At 41.7% G+C, this 19,309-nt stretch overlaps 2 protein-coding genes across 9 annotated transcripts in view; one reads left to right on the plus strand and one right to left on the minus strand.

Annotated features, from left to right (window-relative positions):
- Nucleotides 1-14,959, plus strand: part of LOC135167671 (transcription factor Adf-1) — a 48,328-nt gene extending 33,369 nt beyond the window's left edge. The window contains exons 6-7 of one of the 3 annotated variants that reach the window (XM_064131114.1): nt 13,547-13,682; nt 14,168-14,959. The gene's annotated coding sequence lies outside the window, so the exon portion shown is untranslated. Of the gene's footprint in view, nt 1-13,546; nt 13,996-14,167 lie in introns of those variants that run through there. The other 2 variants (XM_064131113.1, XM_064131117.1) reach the window with 2 other exon arrangements.
- LOC135167670 (ankyrin repeat domain-containing protein SOWAHA-like) overlaps nt 1-19,309 on the minus strand; it is a 45,981-nt gene that overhangs the window by 10,708 nt on the left and 15,964 nt on the right. For 2 of the 6 annotated variants that reach the window (XM_064131112.1, XM_064131107.1), the window contains one exon: nt 17,921-18,028. The exons of 1 other annotated variant lie outside the window; for it this stretch is intronic. In XM_064131112.1, the coding sequence (XP_063987182.1) occupies nt 17,936-18,028 (93 nt within the window). In that variant the 3' untranslated portion in view covers nt 17,921-17,935. Of the gene's footprint in view, nt 1-2,482; nt 2,510-4,865; nt 5,049-9,697; nt 9,767-17,920; nt 18,029-19,309 lie in introns of those variants that run through there. 3 more of the 6 variants (XM_064131111.1, XM_064131109.1, XM_064131110.1) reach the window with 3 other exon arrangements.

Genomic DNA, 19,309 nt, shown 5'->3' on the forward strand with positions numbered 1-19,309 from the left:
AAGGAGAGCTGGGAAAAGGAGGGAGCCGGCATGTCCACGAGGAGGAGATTTATGTGGCTCCTGATTGAATCGTTCTCACTCGATCGCGCCGCTCGCTTTTTGCCCCGATACCCCAGCGCGCGCGTTTCCTTGAGTCTTCCCTCCTTCTCCCTTCTCCATTTTTTTTTATTTTCATTTTTTTTCCACTGCTATAGCCGATGGTAGAGTCAACTTATGGTCACGTATACGTGCCCTGGGTTTTCTTTGGCTTATATCGTAACCACATCGACGATACGCCGACTTATGGTCACGTATTCCTGGGGAACACTCGATGTTCTACCGCCAATGGAGAGCCTGTTGCTGAGGGGGTACAATTGTCAATACTGAGATTGGGAAAATTATTGGACGTGGACATTGTTTGGTTGGTTATTGGGGTGAAGGTGGGGGTAGGGATTCAGGGGAATTGGAGGGGGTGTTTTGGCGGGAATTAGTGGGGAGGGAGACGAGCATTCGGGATTGGAGGTTTTTGGAGATTTTTTTTTAAGTTAATGAGGCTGAGCCTGAGAATTTGGGTTATATTCGTGGCCACGTGAATATTTCTTAATTAAAGAAAGAATTGAGATGACTAGAATATTAAGAATTAGAATATTTTATCATTAATTTGTAGGGGACAGTCTCGAGAATAAATATCTATCAGAATGGTCAACCACTTGATGTTTATACTTGTTTTGTTGTTGGTAATATTTTTTTTATTTTTAATACGAACACGGATGAATTTACCGTCCACATGAGTTATATCATTCGCACGTGTAATTAATCTTGCTTGAAAATTTTCGTAGTTACAGCTGCACCAAGAGCCCTTTTATTACGAATTTTCGGGTATGCGATGTGCCCGCTCTCTCACTTTATACACAGGGCGTGCTGCCACACTCGACCGACATTGGTAACCCCATTATTATATATTTTCTGTTCATATAGTGGACGATGGATACAGACGGGTAAATACGAGTGTAGTGTCGAGGGTTTTTCTGTGTGGCTGTGAGCTTTTTGTCTCTCGCGTGGTTAAGCGGTGTTAAAATAAATGGTACTTTTAAACCGATATATTACCCAGTGGTGCATTTTGGCCCACTCGTTGAACGGTTTCACTGTCACCTTTTTTTATTACCATTCGTGGATGAGAATTCTGGGGAGAGGGGACTGAGAGATGGACTGGTTGGTGGGTACATTTAGTGGGGTGGTCTCCACTCAGTGACAAAATACATTTTTTCATTTTTCAAGCTCAACCGGATGTTCTCACAGGGAGAGAAATATTTAATAATAATTGCGTAGCTTTTCCGTAATCTCGGATTGAAGTGCAGGTGTGAGAAATGTTACGGGAATTTTAGGGAATTTTCTCTGAACGTTCCGGAATTTTTAGGTGAATTATCACTGGAAAATTATTTTCATATAAAATTTCATAGTTCGTGCTGTATTTTTTACTGGACATTTCACTGCAGTCAAGTACAATCAGTTATTTCACTTAAAATTATCCAACATTTAAGTCAAAATAATTTTTTCCAATTTTATCTCAAGGTCGAAATCATCAGTTCCCCGAGACCATCAACTCCCAATAAATTGCCTGACACTTGAAAAATATTTCCGCGATAGTAAACGACATTTGGCAATGGTTAAACCACGAAAATTATAGCTCTGGATATCCGGAATTTGAATAGCGTGAAAGATGGTGTGATGTGTGAGGGTGACGACGGGATTACGCGTTTGTTTGTCTGTGTTATATGCGAACGGGGGTCACACAAAATAGCAGAAAGAGAGAGCGAGAGAAGAGTGAGAATCCTAAGATCCGGAACAGCCTCGAGACACGCAGTGACACGTGTAGATTAATCTAAAATTTATTTGTGTCCACTTAAACCCCAACGATTTTCATTAAATTCACCCTCACCAAACCAATTTCATCGATAAAAAATTTTCAACAATTTCTTAATAACGCTTGTCCAGCTCTTCTTACAGAATTTTTTTTTTATCTCCACCAATGTTACAATTACAATTTATCGACCCTCGCCATTATCCACAAGTCCCACTGGAGTTTTTGTTTAGAGTTAAAAGCTCACTCTCTCGGTTTTCCAGCTGCGCAAGGCTCGTCAATGTGACGTTGCTGGCCACCCTCGGCGCGCGTTGGCATTCTTCTGTCCTGGGGGAAAAAAACGCCAGGAGTTGCGCTCACTGCGTCATCTCTTCTCTTCTTTCCCTCTTCAACTGTCCTCCTTGATCCTCTCCTCTCTTTTCCTTCTGTCCTCCATCTCCTTCCCCCCTCCACCCCTCCCCCACGTGTGTATGTGTAATCTGTGCAATGTGCTCCCATCGTATAATAGCCCGCACCGGCGACTGTACGTCGCATCGTTTTTTCGTCTTTCGATATCCTTAGTCCGAGCACAACGTATATACACTACTGAAGTCCCTCTCGGTTTTAAGTCGTGAGGAAGATACACGCGCCCATGTTTCTCCCATTATTACTCTCTTTTTATCCGTGGAACTGAAAAATTCGTACAAATTCCGGAAATTGACGGGCTATTAATAATTGAGAAGGAAATAAATTCCATTTCTTTTGATTTTAAAATATTTTTAAAAATATTTCAATAAAAGTTTATCTAATGAGGACGAAGTCAGGGTCATCGAGGCATTCGAGAGAACGTAATCGACTTTTAGATAGTTTATAAATAATTGTTCAGGTCAATTAGGAGGAATTCTGAGAGGAGTGGAATTCCGGGTGTTTCCGTGAGAAGAAAGAAAGTAAAGTAATGAGGGAAAATAATTTTTTGAAAAACTGAAGGTGTGGGGGAGATGGAGGTAGTATGAAGACAAAGTGTTTAATGGCAGCGATTACTCAGCGAATCGAATGGCTCGGTACTACCAACTTGACACAGGCCGTAACGAAATACCAAAATAACGTCACTAATAAATATACACTCCTCGGTGTTGAGGATCAGGGCGGTCGTCTGAGACGAATGACTCCAGAATTAACCGGGTCGACTGCTCCACATCAAGGCAGAGTGCACCGATAATTTCAAACGAGGAAATTCCAAACCAAATTATCAAACAATTACCAATAAATAACTACTCAAGTTTCACAATCACCCCTAGTCGGAGTCAACTGTCAACTGTATTATGACGGTTTAATTACCGATGAATACCAATAACTGGTCTAAGTATCGATTAATAACTAGTCAAATTTCACGATCATCTCCACTGAGTCATCTGGCGACAGCAAAAATCTAGTATAAATCATCATCCCCAACAGGATAAATAAAGTAAATTGGTGACAAAAATTCAAAACATAAATTTCATCTTATTTCAAACAAGATCATCTGGATGATCCAATAAATTTCACCCCCCTCCCCTCAGGATGCCGAAAATCACGTGTCCCGTGGGCGGCGACAAAATCTTAAAAAAGAACAACTGGGGGAGCCGAAAAAAATGACCTTTCCCGATGGAATTCGACGTTAGACTCATCGTCACCCCGATAACGAACGCCCGTGCACGCGTTGAATCTCCACTGGGTCTCGCTGAATTTAATATAAAACACTTACGTCGTTTTAAGAAAAAAATCGTCGTCTCTCGGATGTTTCCTCGTTCCGAGTCAATAAAATGTCGGCGTTATAAAGTGAGTTAAATATAAACAGAGAACTCCCCTCTCACTCGCGGGGGCCCATGGTTGAGTGAGAGAAAAAAAAGTCGAAAAAAAAAAAATATACAAAAATTGTTTGAGGCCCCCCTTTCCCTCTCCCTTTCTACGTTTTTTTTTTTTCACTCAGGGATTCGGGTAGATCTCCAGGGACAGTGAGGACGAGCGATGAGACTCGGTTGAACATAAATTACCGTTGGAGCGCCACAGCCAAGGGGAAGTGAGTTATTTGCGTGTGAGTGATGGAATGCACCAGCTGAGGAAAGCCTGTGTGGCTAAACACCCTGCCAAGCCCTTCAATTTGGTTCTCTTATCCTCGCGATAGTAATCCAACCTTTGAAATCAATGAGCACCCGCTTCTCATCACTGTATTTCTAGTTTCTCATCTGTCGGTGTGTTACACCTTGCAAAATGGTCAAAAAGTCCCGAAGTCATGAGGTCAGTTACCGATTAAATTAATGGGACCATAGTTATGAGGTTCGTGGGCCGATACGCGGAGAAAATCGTAAAGGTACAGAGAACTACATTACTATCACGAAATGTGATAGTCATAACTGGATTATCGTAATAATATAATTATGTTAACTATGCCATAGTAACCACGATGGCGTATAGTTAAGGGCCTCATAGTTGGGTGATAAAATTTTGCATATGTGCATGGGGAAAAGTACTGCACCCCATAGTATGGAACTTTAGATAACACAGTGAACGAAAACCTATAGTTAATACTCAAAAAAATTAGAGAAATAGTGAAAATTACTATGAAGGTCACGCGGAAAAATTATTTACTATGTTTTTATGGTATACACAGCATTCCCACACTCATCCGATCATGAAGTGATCATCCCCCCCTCCCTCAACCTTTCCCTTCAATCCTAAAAATTGAAAAAAAAATGTAAGAGACCCGGGAGGTCTTCAAGACTCACGTAGGATCCCGTTTGCCGATAAAATGTTAATGCGAGGGAATCGATCGAAAGGGCAAAAGAGAAGTAGTCCAAGGGAGGAAGAGAATCAAGAGGGAGACGCGGTAAGTCCTCCCTCGAAAAAGATGCACGCCCGGACCTCAGCCTCCTCGCTAATGGCTTCATTAATTACCTTCGTTTCGTTAAACGCCGCGTGCCGCCAGTTTGCGACGCGAGGAATCTCCTCTCGTTGGGGGCAAGCCGTTGAAGAGGCCTCCACTCGTCTCATTTCACCAGCATCCTCTCCTTACATCGGTGAGCAGAATGGCAGAGAGTGGAATTAAGTGAAATAATTAGACAAATTAGGGCAACCGTCAGGGCAACTTGGAAAGTACATCATTTGTCATTTTGGATCTGCTATTAATTCCTCGTTAATTCCTCCTTTCCTCGTCAAGCAAGATAAACGAGTCAAGTAGAGGGTGATATACCTGTGTTGAGAAAATTCGAGGTAAAGATTGTGAATGGGAGTTGATGAACTGGGAAAATAACCTGGTGGTTTTATATATTCTGGGATAACCGACGATGTTTACTCTGTCCCGGGACACAGGAGAGAACTGAGAGGACACGTACTTGAAGAGTGGAGAGAGCCCTTGAGAATGGGCAAGCCCGATATAACCACTCGGTCCTTGGCAAGGGTCATCGTGTAATATCGTATACGCTCGAGGAGACCTGTGAGTGGCCACTCGACGATGCCTTTATGTTTTGCCGATCTTGTGGAGAGCCCCAATGGTATAAAAAAAAAGGGGAAAAACAAAAAACACATCCTTGAGGTCCACGAACTCTCGGTGTTCACATCTATCATGGGCGTCATATCGTGAACAAGATTAAAGATTAATTGTATGTTTATTGAATTAGGGACTCTTGGATTATCGCTAATTAAAGTCTGATATTTGGAGATTAAGGAGAGCCAGGTGAGACATTAATGGCTATGGGAATCGCTTCATTTTTAATGTGACAGATGGCAAATCCTTGTTGATGGAGGAAAATTGAGGTCAGCTGTATGTTAAACAAATTAAAGTAATTATTTTAATCAATGTTTTCCGATAAAAGATACTTTAAATTCACTTGGGAATATAATTTTTTACTGAGTGTAATCTGCAAATAGAATTTTTTCGGTAAATTGTTAAGAGATTGTATCGATGAGGTGAAAAAAGCGTTCGGTCTCTTCAATTCAAATTCGGAATTCGTCCGGTTGTAGATGAGAATCAGATCCATCCAATCATGAGCTTCCGATAATTATCCATTCTTTTCACGCAATTTTCCGCACTCCCCACCCCGTAAACCCAACAGCATTTATTTAAAGATTAAACAAATCGTAAATATTGTTAACACGACTGACAAGTTCGGTCTACCTTCACCCGAAAAAAAATCATTGAAACAACGTGTCACACGACGTCAAATAAATTCACAAGTAATATTTCGGTGATTAGCCCCTGATTTACAGTTTTCCCGAGATTTGGCACGTGGGCCGTTGAAAGAGAGTAACCACGTGACTGTAATTCGAGTGGAAGAGGTTAAGAGTCTTGATGTGGCGAGACTAACCGATGCACGGCTCGTTGCCGCTGTCACCGCTGTACTATCTCACTCACTTCTATATAAACCGACGAGTGAGAGCTATCTCTCTGTGTACATTTAACGTACTCTAAACCATGCCAGACCAGAAAGGATATTTATTAAAACCTCCTCCTCGTGGCCCGACAGTTATGACAGGACACGTTTTTATTTCCCAGGGTGAAACGAGCTCATGTCTGTGCGACCCTTAACATTTTCAACAATTTTTTTTATAAACTCTATGGGGGAGAAAATAAATAATTGAAAAAATTGTGCGACTTGTGGTGGTAAATATATCGACGGGTGGGGGGGGGGTAAGACGACAAACATTTTACAATGTCCACCCATTTCGAATCGTCAGTTTGTCATATGTCAGAAGGCCCTCTTGGAGTTTGCAGTTTACAAAATTTGCACACCTGCCACTGGCCCGTCAGCATCAACTTCATCTCGATATACCTCCATTGAGAATGTTTTGCATTGGTGCAACCGAGTCGATGTATTACACACGTATTTTCAGAATTTATTATTAGACTACTGAGTGGAGGGTACATAAACGACGACAAATTTAATACGTTCACAGGAGTGTGTATGGTGCACTGGCTCAGACGGATTAAGCATATTCACGGTTTTACGAGTGTCCCGGAGACTTGTTGTAATTTTCTACTAAAATTATCACTTGTTTAGATAAGGGGATAACGGGCAGTCCGGGTAATTGAATGGATTTTGGAGGGAGATGGGATTGGGGGTTTAATGGAGTTACGCGAATTAAGTTATTATGAGTGATACGCGGAGAGAAATACTCAGTAAAAATTGCGAAATCCAAGTTTATCGATTACGAAGGTGGTTAGGAAAATCTAAATGGTGGTATCGTAATATTTAACGGAAACATCAGCTACTAATGACGACGCGTTGTAAAAGAATTCTGCAACAATTACGTAAATGCTCAGTGGACCGTTTTCACCAACATTCCCTCGATTTACTATTGTTTAAAAAGAAGATATTGAAATTTTTTAAATCACTTATTTCATAGACCTCCAATCCCACCAAAAAACTTTCCAAAATCAACGATTTTCATAAATTACAACATAACAAAAACTACAGATTAAATTTACGTCACTGGCGACATTGAATTATCATTCTTATAATCCCATACAAAAATCATTTGAGTTTCCTTCTATATTCGTGTTCTCCAATGGTTCCATTTTGCCCCACCTGTCCCTCTGCATTTCAAGAAGCCACCATTAATATCCCAAACTACTTTTTTAAACGAACAAAGATACAAAGTATGTTAATTCAACAGCAAATCAAAATTCCATTACACCCTCCCAGCAATAATAATATTAATAATATAAATATCTCAAATCCCTATATATGTATTCCTCTGAATTTATGTACCCACCGAGCCCCTTCCACCTGCACCTCCCGAAAATGCAATAATTCAAACAAACGTGTTCAACAATTAGGCATCCACTCACAACCCCTAGGTAAAAACAACTTTAAAAACACATAATAAATTATTTCCAGGGTTTGATGAATGGCAGTACCTCGAGTTTTGTTGTGACAATTTAAAATGGATTCCTAATTCGTGAAGGATAGGAGACAGGGGCTCGTGGCGTTTGAATTCCAGAAGTATTTCTCTTGGTCCCACTGTTAATCCCTGTGGTGCATGTGCAGGGCAAAAAATACGTGTGGCATCCGCGGTGGCTCATTAAACTCCACTGCCTCTCCTCCATTGTCCCCCTCTCTCTCCCCCCCAAAGTCATTTCAATTCACTCTCTCTCACTCTTTCTCACTTTCACCCCTCCCTTCTTTCTTATGTACTTGAGGAATATTTATGCCTGCCGCGTGGCACTGCCCTCCTCGATATATTCGTATATATCTTGTTTCGATGTAGGATTGTCGAGTTTAATAGGGAATTTAGGGGTACGGATGCACTCGATAAACCGACCGTAATGATGCAATGAGAGGGGCGAAGGAGAGAGGAGAATAGGCAGTGAAATTATGGAATTTTCGGAAATAATTCCGTGATAGTTCGGTAAAAGTTTCTATATTCGCCCTTCGCTTAACGAATGGCTCGCTTGAATCGCGAATATCAAGTGGAAAAATGAATGGAAATGAGTGGAGCCACCTTGAAATATCAACACTCCCTTGTCTTCAACCATCATCATTCTGATGATAAATAAATAAATACGATAACGTTCCTTATCGAGAGCCTAAAAAAATTTCAAAAATAAAATAAGAGAGCTCATGAAAATTGCTCGTAAATATCGCAATATCGTTCCAGAATTTAATGGCGCGAACTGTCGCCGACTATCGCGCCGCAGATGCCAGTGTCCCAAAAGGGTTGGTGCAGCTGCCGGTTATCACTGCACCTCCTGCAACTTACGACCTGACTCTAACACACATGCACCGAGCCACACGTGAGAGATCCCCAGGCTTGATTGCACTTACTCGGACGCGATCGCTTATTATCCCCGTTTATAACATGCTCACCGGTCCCACACCCCAGCCACCTCACAATTCCCCCGAAAAATTTGTCCAATAAAAATATTCCCTCACCCGTATCATCTTGTTTTTCAATGAACAAAAACCTCACCAGCAAATGACCAATCTCAAGGTAGTTGGAATTATTAAGAGAGAATCCTGTTGGGTTTACCCAGCAGTGCTGTGAATTGATATATGATTATAACCCAGCGTGCATCTACACGAGCGTGAACAATTATGCGTATGATATATGTTACGAGGAAAAATGATTTGTTAAACGTCGGTTGAAATAACCTGAGACAGGAATGAACCGCCAGTTGTATCCTGCGAGCTGAGCACAAACGTGCAAGCGATTTATAAAGAGTTGGCACTAGTGTTTCGCCTCCCTCATCTTTCCGGAGCGAATGGCGCCAGATCGCAGGGCCTTTTTTTCCCTTATTCCCCTCTTTTTTTCTCTCCCTAACCAACCCCCTCCCCTTGGCCCACTCCTTACGCCCTAGACGTGTCACACACACAATTTATACTTCTCAAATTTTTGGTCGCTAACGTCTTTTTTACCCTCCACTGGTGCATTCTAATTAGTTGAACACGAGAATGGAATTTTATTGCACAGCATGTGGACAACACCGATGTTGTACATAAGTTAAAAATATATCATGCCTGCAAGACGTCCTAATAATCTCGAGTTTCATCCTCATGGTGCATTCCCTGGATCCTGGCGCCCCAGCATCTATCCATCATTCCCTCGTCGATGGGCTACGGACACACCCACTTGTATCTCTTCTACGTCACACAAATGTCTCCCTGTACATGTTGAAGTGGAATACTGTACATGATGTTGAGGATTATTCCAGAGCGTTCCAGGAATGTGTTGAAGAAAATTATGTAAGTCGATTGCTTTTGACAATGTCCTCGGCGTGTGGTCAGTGTTTGGTGTGACAGGGGGTGTCCTGTGACCTCGTAAACAATTGCTCCACTTCCGAGCTGTGATGGAGGACAGGATTTTCATCTGGGGACATGAGTTTACCATGTGTTTCCACGGGGATTCGTCGATAAGTCATATTGAACGTTGAAAAATCACGGGATAACGATAACCAGACGAGGGGAAATCCTAGATTTTGAGAGAAAATGTCTCTGTCAGTCCCAAAATTACATTAACACGTGGGTTCTGAATGACGTTGAAGTGTCATGCTGTTTATGAACAGAAATGTTCAATAAAAATTACGTATTCGCGACAGCTCCGTAAATTTTGCGAAATTATCACAGAATTCGTCCTCAAGGTTTCGTCATTTTTACTGACTATTTCTCCCGCGTTGGGAGAAAGTCGACAGATCCTTCTTGTGAAGGCGCCGGGGGTATTTTATCAAAAGGAAAAATCACCGCTGGGCGACTCAGGGGATGGGATGAAACGTGGCGCTAACCTCTCCTGGCAGTAATGCCTGACTGTCACTGTCAACCCAACCCCGGATACACTTTTCATCTAGTTTGCAAGTCTATCTCTTTCTCACTTTCGGGTCTGTACAACGTTACAGGGTGTAATTAGGACTTTCCCGCCCTGTACGCGGTGCCATTGTGCAGAGTCGTAAACCTATTTAGTTGTCATACTCTGGGACTGTCTCACGTTGGCATTTACGATGTTGCCCGTAGCTCGAGATTTGTCTGGTTTCTCGTAGGAGATGGTACTAAATTTTCAGAGCAATGTAATCACAGAAAAGGTATGAAGGGAGTAAAAGGTATAGAGTGAAAATTGATAAAAATTATTCTATCATGCCATAAAACTCGTTGACAGCTGACGAATTTTGTGTAGAATCAATGTGATACCTAAAATATCGCTCGATAACGACACTTGAATTCAGCGGATCTGATCCTGGATCCAGGTCCCTCGATCCCCTGACCGGAGCCTGGACTAGTCCTCCACCAGAACGGAAATGTCTCTGTAAACTACTAATCACCATAAACCACCGTTCTACACGTGTTACGAATTCTCAGGGAAGAGAAATCACCATTCGGCCGTTTGTCTTTCCGTATACCGCGTTTGTTACCCCCGAGGGAAAAGCTCGAGACGTTACTCCACCTCCATGCCACCAACATCCTCCAACATTCCCATTTTGCCCCTCATCCCCCTCCCCACCCCCCATTTGGATTACAGAATTATAGCCCTAAAGTGGTCAAACAATGTTTGAAATAAATTCAAATCTCCCTCCATTTTCTCTTTTTGCCCTCTCCCTTATCTCGAACTCTCCCTCCATAAGAGACTGGATAATACTGTCTAATCTATCGTGGTGTCGATGGGCAATCGATTGCAAGAGAGGAAGTGGCCCCATGGATTTCAGCAGCCGCCCCGCTGTGGAGTTTAGGCGAACAACACGCCCACGTACGAAAGGGATTTTCGGTGAGAGGAAGGTGCACGAGGATATCCCCAGACTCACAAGACACTGACTTTGAGAATTGAGAGGGATGAGGAGAGGAATGAGGTATATACGGAGGAGACATTCGTCTCGCATTAGCATATACACGCCACGAGGAGGTCTGCATGCTGCCTCACCACCACCTTCAACCCTACCACCGATTCCCTCCCCTCTTCCTTCCTTCCTTTCTTCCTTCCTCGGTGAAGGGGCCGGCTGAATATCGTATCCCGGGGAAAGACGAACAGGGAAAAAATATTTAATCCTTTATTTAAGTTAAGGATGTACCTTATACTTGAAGTAGCTCTACCCTTAAGTCGGTATTTTTTCGACCGGATACGCTGAGTATTTTTTGAATTTTTCCATTTGTTAAAATTTTCAACAAATTGTAGGTGTAAACAAATTGTACTCATTACAAGTGGATTTTTCGTTCGCTGAAGGAGAACTGTCTTCGCAGAAAATAATTAAAGTCAAATAAACTATTTTTAGAGCTTACGAAAAATCCCAGCGCACAATGTAACAGATTTACATGTGAGAAATGATAAAAAGAATAAATAAAAGTGAACGAATAGCACTTTGAATGAGTATGATCGTAAAACTCGAGTATGTTTCCTGTGATTCGTTCTCCCCTCGCTCATCTTCTCCATTCATCTGTCGTGTGTTGGCATAAAACGAGTGAGAGAGGCTGAGAGGCGCGTGTGCAGGTCCTTGGAGCGGATATGATAAACCATCGGATAACGATCGTAGTGTATAAGAGAGCAAGGGCCCAAAGAGTCGGCCAAATTAAATCCTTCGGACGTCGAATTCTCCGGGGCCAACAGTAAAACAAAAAAAAAAGAAAAAAAGGTTTACGAGGGGTTCAACGGGTGGGTTCCCGAATGGTTGGGAGAGGGTAGGGGGCTTTGAGCTGCAAAGAGAGACGCGAACCAACGGACAACTGCAATCGCAAGGAGAGGCCCAAGTTAGTGGTCCCCACAGAGTTGGCGCCGTTTTGGAGGCTCTGGAGATGAAGGAAAAAATCTCTCTCGACTTCTGACGGTGAGAATTTTTCGGTACGGGGGTTGTTAAAGTTATATTGCTCTCTGACGTTGTAAAACCCCGGGAAAAAAAAGTCCCAAAAACAATGGAAACTTTATTATTATTACCTCTGGTGGGCTCGAGCGGGTCCGAGTGAAATCGAGAACCGTTGGGTGTCATTTACACGAAACAACAAAAAATTCCGGAAATATTGAGCGATAACATACGTCATTTTGAGAACTGGGGAATAAACTTTATTTTAATGGGCATTAATTTCTGTCTATTGATCATTGAGCGGGGGATATCAAATTGTTCCGGGAGGAAAAACCAGGGAATCTTAAGACGTATCGAGGATTTTTCATATCGACGCTAATGAAATGATTCATTTATTACCTCAAAATTATGGTAATCAAGTTAACTTATCGATTACGAAAGTGGCCCCAAAAATTTGCCTGGCGGTATCGTAATTTTCAACCCATCCCATGCCATCAAACATATCCATAACCCAAAAATTTCCAAAGAAAAACGACAATTCACTACTACAAAATTTTGGTACTTCTTGTATCCCATTTTTATATTAAAATCCTATAAAATTCCCCCCCATTTTTAATTAATGTAAAACTATTCAGGTGTGAAAATTCATACATTTCCAGTGACCAAAGTGACCAGGTAGTTCTCTCTTCCCTCTATTCACCCACGTGTTAAACCCCGAGGATAGATATATGACCCCATGGCACAGTGGGATCCTGGGGTTTTGACAACAATTTCCACTTAGTGCAGACGCGGTTGGAGAAGAAACTCGTGACATCGACACGACGTACCCGACCGACTGTGGCGCGAGGTCGTCGCGAAAGCAGTGCTAAAACAACGAAAACCCGTGGACCCGGGGGGGTGGCGGGGGGTCGAAATTGTTTTTAACATAACACTCGAGATAAGAGAGATCCGAGTGTTGATTAGATAATAGAATGAATTATCTTCAGAATGGGATAATGAATATGGCGACGATTAAGGTGGAGTCTTAAGCGGCTCTTTCAGAGAGTCCTCGAGTTGATTAGCCGTGATGGGGGGGAGGTGGTGGTGGTGATGGTGGATGGAGGGGTAAGAGCCGCTGGGGAGGTTGAATAGGCGCCTGTGCTATTCACGAAATTATTCGGGGAGCGGTCGAGATACTCATCTCACTGCGTTGAATATCAACGGGTGGGAAAAGGGGGTGGAGAGGGTGTGAGGGGGTAGGGTTATACGAGGGCGGGGTGGGTTATGGTTATAGTGGTGTTAAACTCAATGTGAAGATGTCGACGGGGGAACGGACGCCTGTAGTTTAAGCAAAATGAGATGGAAAATGTTGTTCATGTGTTGTGGGAAGAGGATAAGTTGAGAACAGCGTCGACACATTGGGCTCATTCACACCTCCGCCCCTCTGGTGAAAAAAAAAAATTGAGTCTCTTTTTTTTTAATTCTCATGTCTCTAGGAATGAAAATCTTCGGGCTTCTTCACCCTCCTGGGACTACAAATATTACGACTCACTGGACTCAACGGAAGTTACGTGTTCTGTTCTTCGGCGGGACTTGTGATAAATCATGTAATGTCGAGAGGAAAAAATGGAGGTACCGAAAACAAACTGTCAAAATAGTTTCAACTAATTTGAAAACCTATATTTATTTTCTAACATAGATTGAGGAAAATGATGTGTTCGGATTGAATACAAATTAGTTAAGGGGTGTAGCATGAAGGGGTTTTTCCTGAGTTAAATGGAAAATGTTTATTGAAAATTTTGGTTATATTAAGTTGATATTTCATGCTATTAATGAGTATTCATTCATTAAGGAATGGGTCGGAGGAAGAATTATGGACAATTCAAGCAGAATATAAATTGATTCCCTAAAGATAAAATTATTCTTATGAAATAAATCAGTTGTTTATAGACTGAAAACAATGGCTTATCTGGAATAACCGATATCGATTTAGTATAATCAAATCATGCCGTCGCAAAGTGACAAAAAAAATGTTAAATAAAGATTTTCTTCGGGTGCGTCAAGTGTGAAGAATAAAATCAAGTGAAAGAAGAAAAAAAATATGACTCTGTTTACAGATAAAACCCCTAACGAGTCATTGTCAGAGTTAATCTCTGATACGAAGACAAAGAGGAATCAAATAAAAGAAATTAGAGGAGGTGTCTTGGGATGGCGAAAAAAAGGGGGTGAGTAGGTGGAGAGCAGAGTAGGACCACCCAGCCTGTGTCGGTCGGCTTAGTGTTGGCATAACGCGTGGGCGCCATTCTCTCGTTGGAGCCTTCCTTCTCCCCTTTTGAGCCCGTTCACGGGTACAACTCCCACCCACCCCAGTGTCTTTTTGCGTCCACCCAAAGTCGCCATTAAAATCGCTAAAAGAGTGAGATAAAATACGAGAGAGAGAGATGGAGTAAAAACAAACGAATTGAGTGAAACGTGTGGGTCATTAATAAACGGCAGAGTCAGCATGTAACCGATCCACCATTGTCTCACCGGATGAATGAACTAACTCGTTCAAGGCACCCCTATTTTGGTAACGATGAGGATGAAGTCAGCCAACGAGACCACCGGCTATCATCACGAGTTTGTATTAGTACAAATTTACATTTTCATATTTCCGAATGTTTTCATCGAGTTTTGTCAAAAGAAGCGCTTCATGAATTATTCCAATGGAGTTTGAATATTTTCATTGGACTTCCCATGTCGAACCCCGGAAATTTATGTCAAAGAAACGTCACTTCCACCCAATTGCCAAGAAATTGTTGAAAATACACGTTGACCAAACGGAAGTGTAATTTTGACTGCCAAGTTACAGTCCCATTGGCACTTCGATGTTTTTGGCATCATCTTCGCGGTTTCAGTCCAAGTCTCGACTAATAGAATTGAATTGTAAAATCTGTCTCACCAAAATTTTAAAATTTAATCCCCACGTTCTACTCCCACTACATTAAATTATACTATTTTCTGATGAACCCGAATGAATAAATAAGTTGTGCCACATGAAACAACTTTCTACAAATGAGATTATATCGAAAAAACGGAAAAGTCAGACGTAATTTTCATCACAGAATGAAAAAAATCATTTCTATTTGTGGGGCTACAGTTGCAGACAATGAAAATGTTACGTGTATTGTCCCGGTACGGAAGTTTCAACCAACTCACACCACTGCCAATTATCGACTGGCTGGTGGGTAACCGATTCCATCCACCCTCGGCCATTATCCGATGACAAGAGCCACTGCTTTTATGTTTAATTGCTATTTTTCGTAGACTCTAACCCCCGAATATTCATCAATTCACGGTATCAACATTTCTTTTTGTTTTTTCATTCTATCGGAAACTGGTAGCTCGTTAAATATTATTCGATAATTTAATTATTCAAATGTGCATATTTTCGTTGACTCGACAAGTATCATGAGGCTATTTATTTTCCAATTTTTTTTTTCTCTCTCTGAGGACGGTTTTCCTGTTTCCGTGTTTCTAGCCATCCGCCATAAATTATTTCCGCTCGTCATAAAAACGAAGATCCGTTGACTGGGGGAAAAAGTAGTTGGGGGAATGGTGAGGTGAAAAATTAGCGTTTATTTTCAGAATTTTTCTGTCATTTTTTTTTTCTTTTTCATTCTGTTGAAGAATTATTCCCTCAGTCATTCCACTACTTTTTGGCCATTTTATTAGCCTGACAGTGGTGCACCGTAGGGGCCACCACCGTCAAACCCCTTTGCGGCATTCGAAAATGTTCGGTGAAAATTGAATGAACAATTCGTTGGGTGGGCGGTGGGGGAGGGAGAGGGGGAGAGAATAACGACCTCCACGAACAGCAAAACTGTATCCGTGTGCATTCAAACTGAACGTCACATAGAATATTTTTAGTCTATTTGCATTTACCGTTTTCCATTTCAATCCATCTATTCTCCCCATTCATGAAGAGAAAAAAAAAAAGAAAAAAATGAGACAAAAGAATAGTGTCCGAGTGATTCAGACAAATTGGTGGTTTCGTTGTCGACCTTCGAGTGCTTTCCGGTCCGGGATCGTATTTCCGACTCATCCGAAATGCTATAGCCGCAGGTTCACAAAATACCAATATCTCTGTCAGGTCAAAAAAGGTTCGGGGGGAGATAAGATCTGCTGAAGATGGTTAACTATCATTTAACGTCGCCTATGTGCCCCCGAGAGTGGCGCCAACGTCGAGGCTGTCTATTTTTTCAACTCTAGGATCTATAAAAAATAATAATAAACTAAAGCTACTGGCTGGTTACACCACGGGGATGGGGTGGGCTGAAGGGGAAAAAGACCATTCCAGTCTCTATCAATTGTTTTTCCATCGAATTCCACGAAAAAATCATGAACCGCAGCGGGAAAAATACTCTCGGAAAAATCCAATATTCGGGAGTTTCTCTTTCGGTTCCCTCAACATTAAAAAATATATTTTTGCACAGGATCAATTCAGACGGAGAACGGCGAGACAATTACAACTAAACCTTATCATGAATCAAACCCTAAACGTTTACATGATGCCACATCACTCAAAAGTAATTAACATAATTTTATTTTTGTTATTTCTCATGCTCCCAAAGCGTTTCATTTTTCGCCACGACGACGTGAAACGGTTTTTTTTCCCTACCCCTAGATAAAGAGATGAATCGTAATCCGAGATCGGTCCTTTCCCGCGCAAATCACTTGATCACCGGAGTCGAAGAGACCCTCCACAAAAAGGGGAACACGTCGTCGACAAGGGTTAATGATCTCCCCAATTTTAACGTGTGATGCAACCGAGTCTAATTTTTCCCAGACCGACGAATTGATAATTAATTGATAAAATCGGGTAATATGACGCACTGTTCCCGCCGGCCGGGAGGCGGGGGGGGAGTCGAAGACAGGGGGAACGGAAATGTGCAAGAAAGGACTGAGGAATGAGCCTAGACGACTGAAGAAAAGAGACAAGTTGAAGAACGGAGCCGGGTGAACGGAGTGGCTCGTTAGCGCAAGCCACCCATGAGATAGCAATCGGCTAATCTTCGTCGAATAGAAGAGATGGTGGATGGTGAAGTGGTGGAGTAGGGGGTAGAGCATGAGCTCTCTACGGAATTTTTTTTTTATTTTTTACTCTCAGGAAACACATACACCGTCGACTGATTATCCGTCTGCAGTTCTATCCCAACGTGTCAGCAAACGCCTGAACTTTTTTTTACTCATTTACCCACCCTCCACCCCTCACCCATTTAATTTATCGTCCCTTGTCTATCGCTTTACATTTGCGGAACGATTCTAAAACACAGCGCAACTCATATAGTACTGATTATAATCACGATGATTCCACGGTGATAGAACGAATTTCTTATTACAAACGAGTGGATTTTGGTTGTTTGGGTCAATTTCCACTGAACTTTCATTGGTTAATAATTAACGAATGTTTATCTGGTAAATCTTGTCTGACCTGATGTTCACCATTCAAGTAAACCATTTATTAACTATTATCGAATATTTATTTGTTCCTATTCAACTTTACCGTTCGTTAATAGTTAACGAAGTTCGTTTGGAGGAAATTAATCGTTTCATCAGTGTAATTTACTGTGTTGAAAGTTTACGGTAAATTAGACGGTATTTTGTTAAATCCTTCGACGAATGCTAGAATTAATTTTCAAGATGAAAAAGAAAGGGGGGGAGGGAGAGTCTAGCAGTTCATTTTATCTTTTGGGATACATAGTAGAGGCATTCTCGTGGGCCAGACTCTTGGCCTTTCCACGCTTATGATGTACGAGCACCGTACGTCGTGCTCCATGCAATTAGGAAACTTCCCCCTCACACCATCGTCCCCCCTCGCCCTTCCCCCCTTTTTCGAGCTCGATTTAGAACAGTGGATCGTCTCTTCTGGTGCCTCTTGCCACGAAGGCGCTAACTCTCACGCCCGGTATAAATGACTGACTGCCACGGCGTTGACACTGAAATATTAATGAGGCGTCTTAAATTCATCAGCCAATACAGCGCCAGTACTGAGTAAGTATATTCTGCTTTGGATTACGGAATTTAAACAAATGGTGAGGATTGAACAGCTTCGGGAACAGTTTTTTTAGTGAATTTAATTTGTGGAATTATTGCTCTTGATGCGGAACAGGAGAATTCTTCGATTGTGAGAAATTATCGATCAATTGAATCGGGGATCAATTGGAGGGTCGCATGAAGAAAAAAAGCTGAATGAACAAAATTTTCATGGCCATTTAATTTGATGAATTTGTGGTGGTAATGGAATATATTTCGTGGATATTTTCGTGTTATGATTTCGTGTCGATTCCGTAATCGATGAACGAACTCCAAGTTCCGTAATTTTTCCTGAATATTTATTTTCGTGAGGTACTTTCCATCAGGATGTCGAGAAAAACTAGGTTGAAATGACTTTTATGACATCCAAAACATAAATCTCAGTCACAATCTCATATCTGTTGAAGACTCCAAACAGGAAAAATCGTTCATAAATTACGAACAATAGGTATTCTAAATTCAACAATCCTTTCTTCCACGTGCATCAAAAAAAAAATTGCTCCATTCAACGGTTTGAATTCGTTGAATTTTGTCGGCATACGATCGACAGATAACCCAAAATTCTGAATATTCATTACGATTCAAGCATAATTAAAATCAAAAAGCCCATTAAAAGAGGTTGGACAAGTGGTTTCCTCTGTTTTCCACTCGACGAGCATAACGTTTTAGTAGCGTCTTCATTTCACTGATTATGAACTTATACATGCATGATAATAAACTGTAACGAAATAACTAAGATCCCCGTAGTCTCTTGCTATCATCGCCAACCATCAGTAACCCTAGACCTTCCCTCCCCTATCACCCACCACTCTTACCGATCATCAAAAATGGACGTAACCCTGGTAGGAGGATAACAGCATATTATGGATTAAAAGCATTCACTAGTGGTTTTGACGCTTGTTCGCACCGTGGCCTCGCTAATTAGGCACTCGAGTTACGATGACTATCTGTCCAACCACATGTCCCTTAAAGCGATTCCGTGCCCCCTCCCCCCTGCCCCCAAACATCCGGTGTTGGTGACTCGCCCCTTTCCGTTTTACAACTCGCCCAAGAAATTCCGAGGATTTAAGTACACATGTTTTTCGTTTTTCACCCCAGTGTTGGATACAAAGTTTTCCGCATGGTAAAGATAATTCCAGTGGCAATAACTCTGCACAGGAACATAAATTGTTGATAAAAAATCT

Source organism: Diachasmimorpha longicaudata, chromosome 11 (assembly GCF_034640455.1).
Source record: "Diachasmimorpha longicaudata isolate KC_UGA_2023 chromosome 11, iyDiaLong2, whole genome shotgun sequence".
In the NCBI taxonomy this organism is placed as follows: Eukaryota; Metazoa; Arthropoda; class Insecta; order Hymenoptera; family Braconidae; genus Diachasmimorpha; species Diachasmimorpha longicaudata.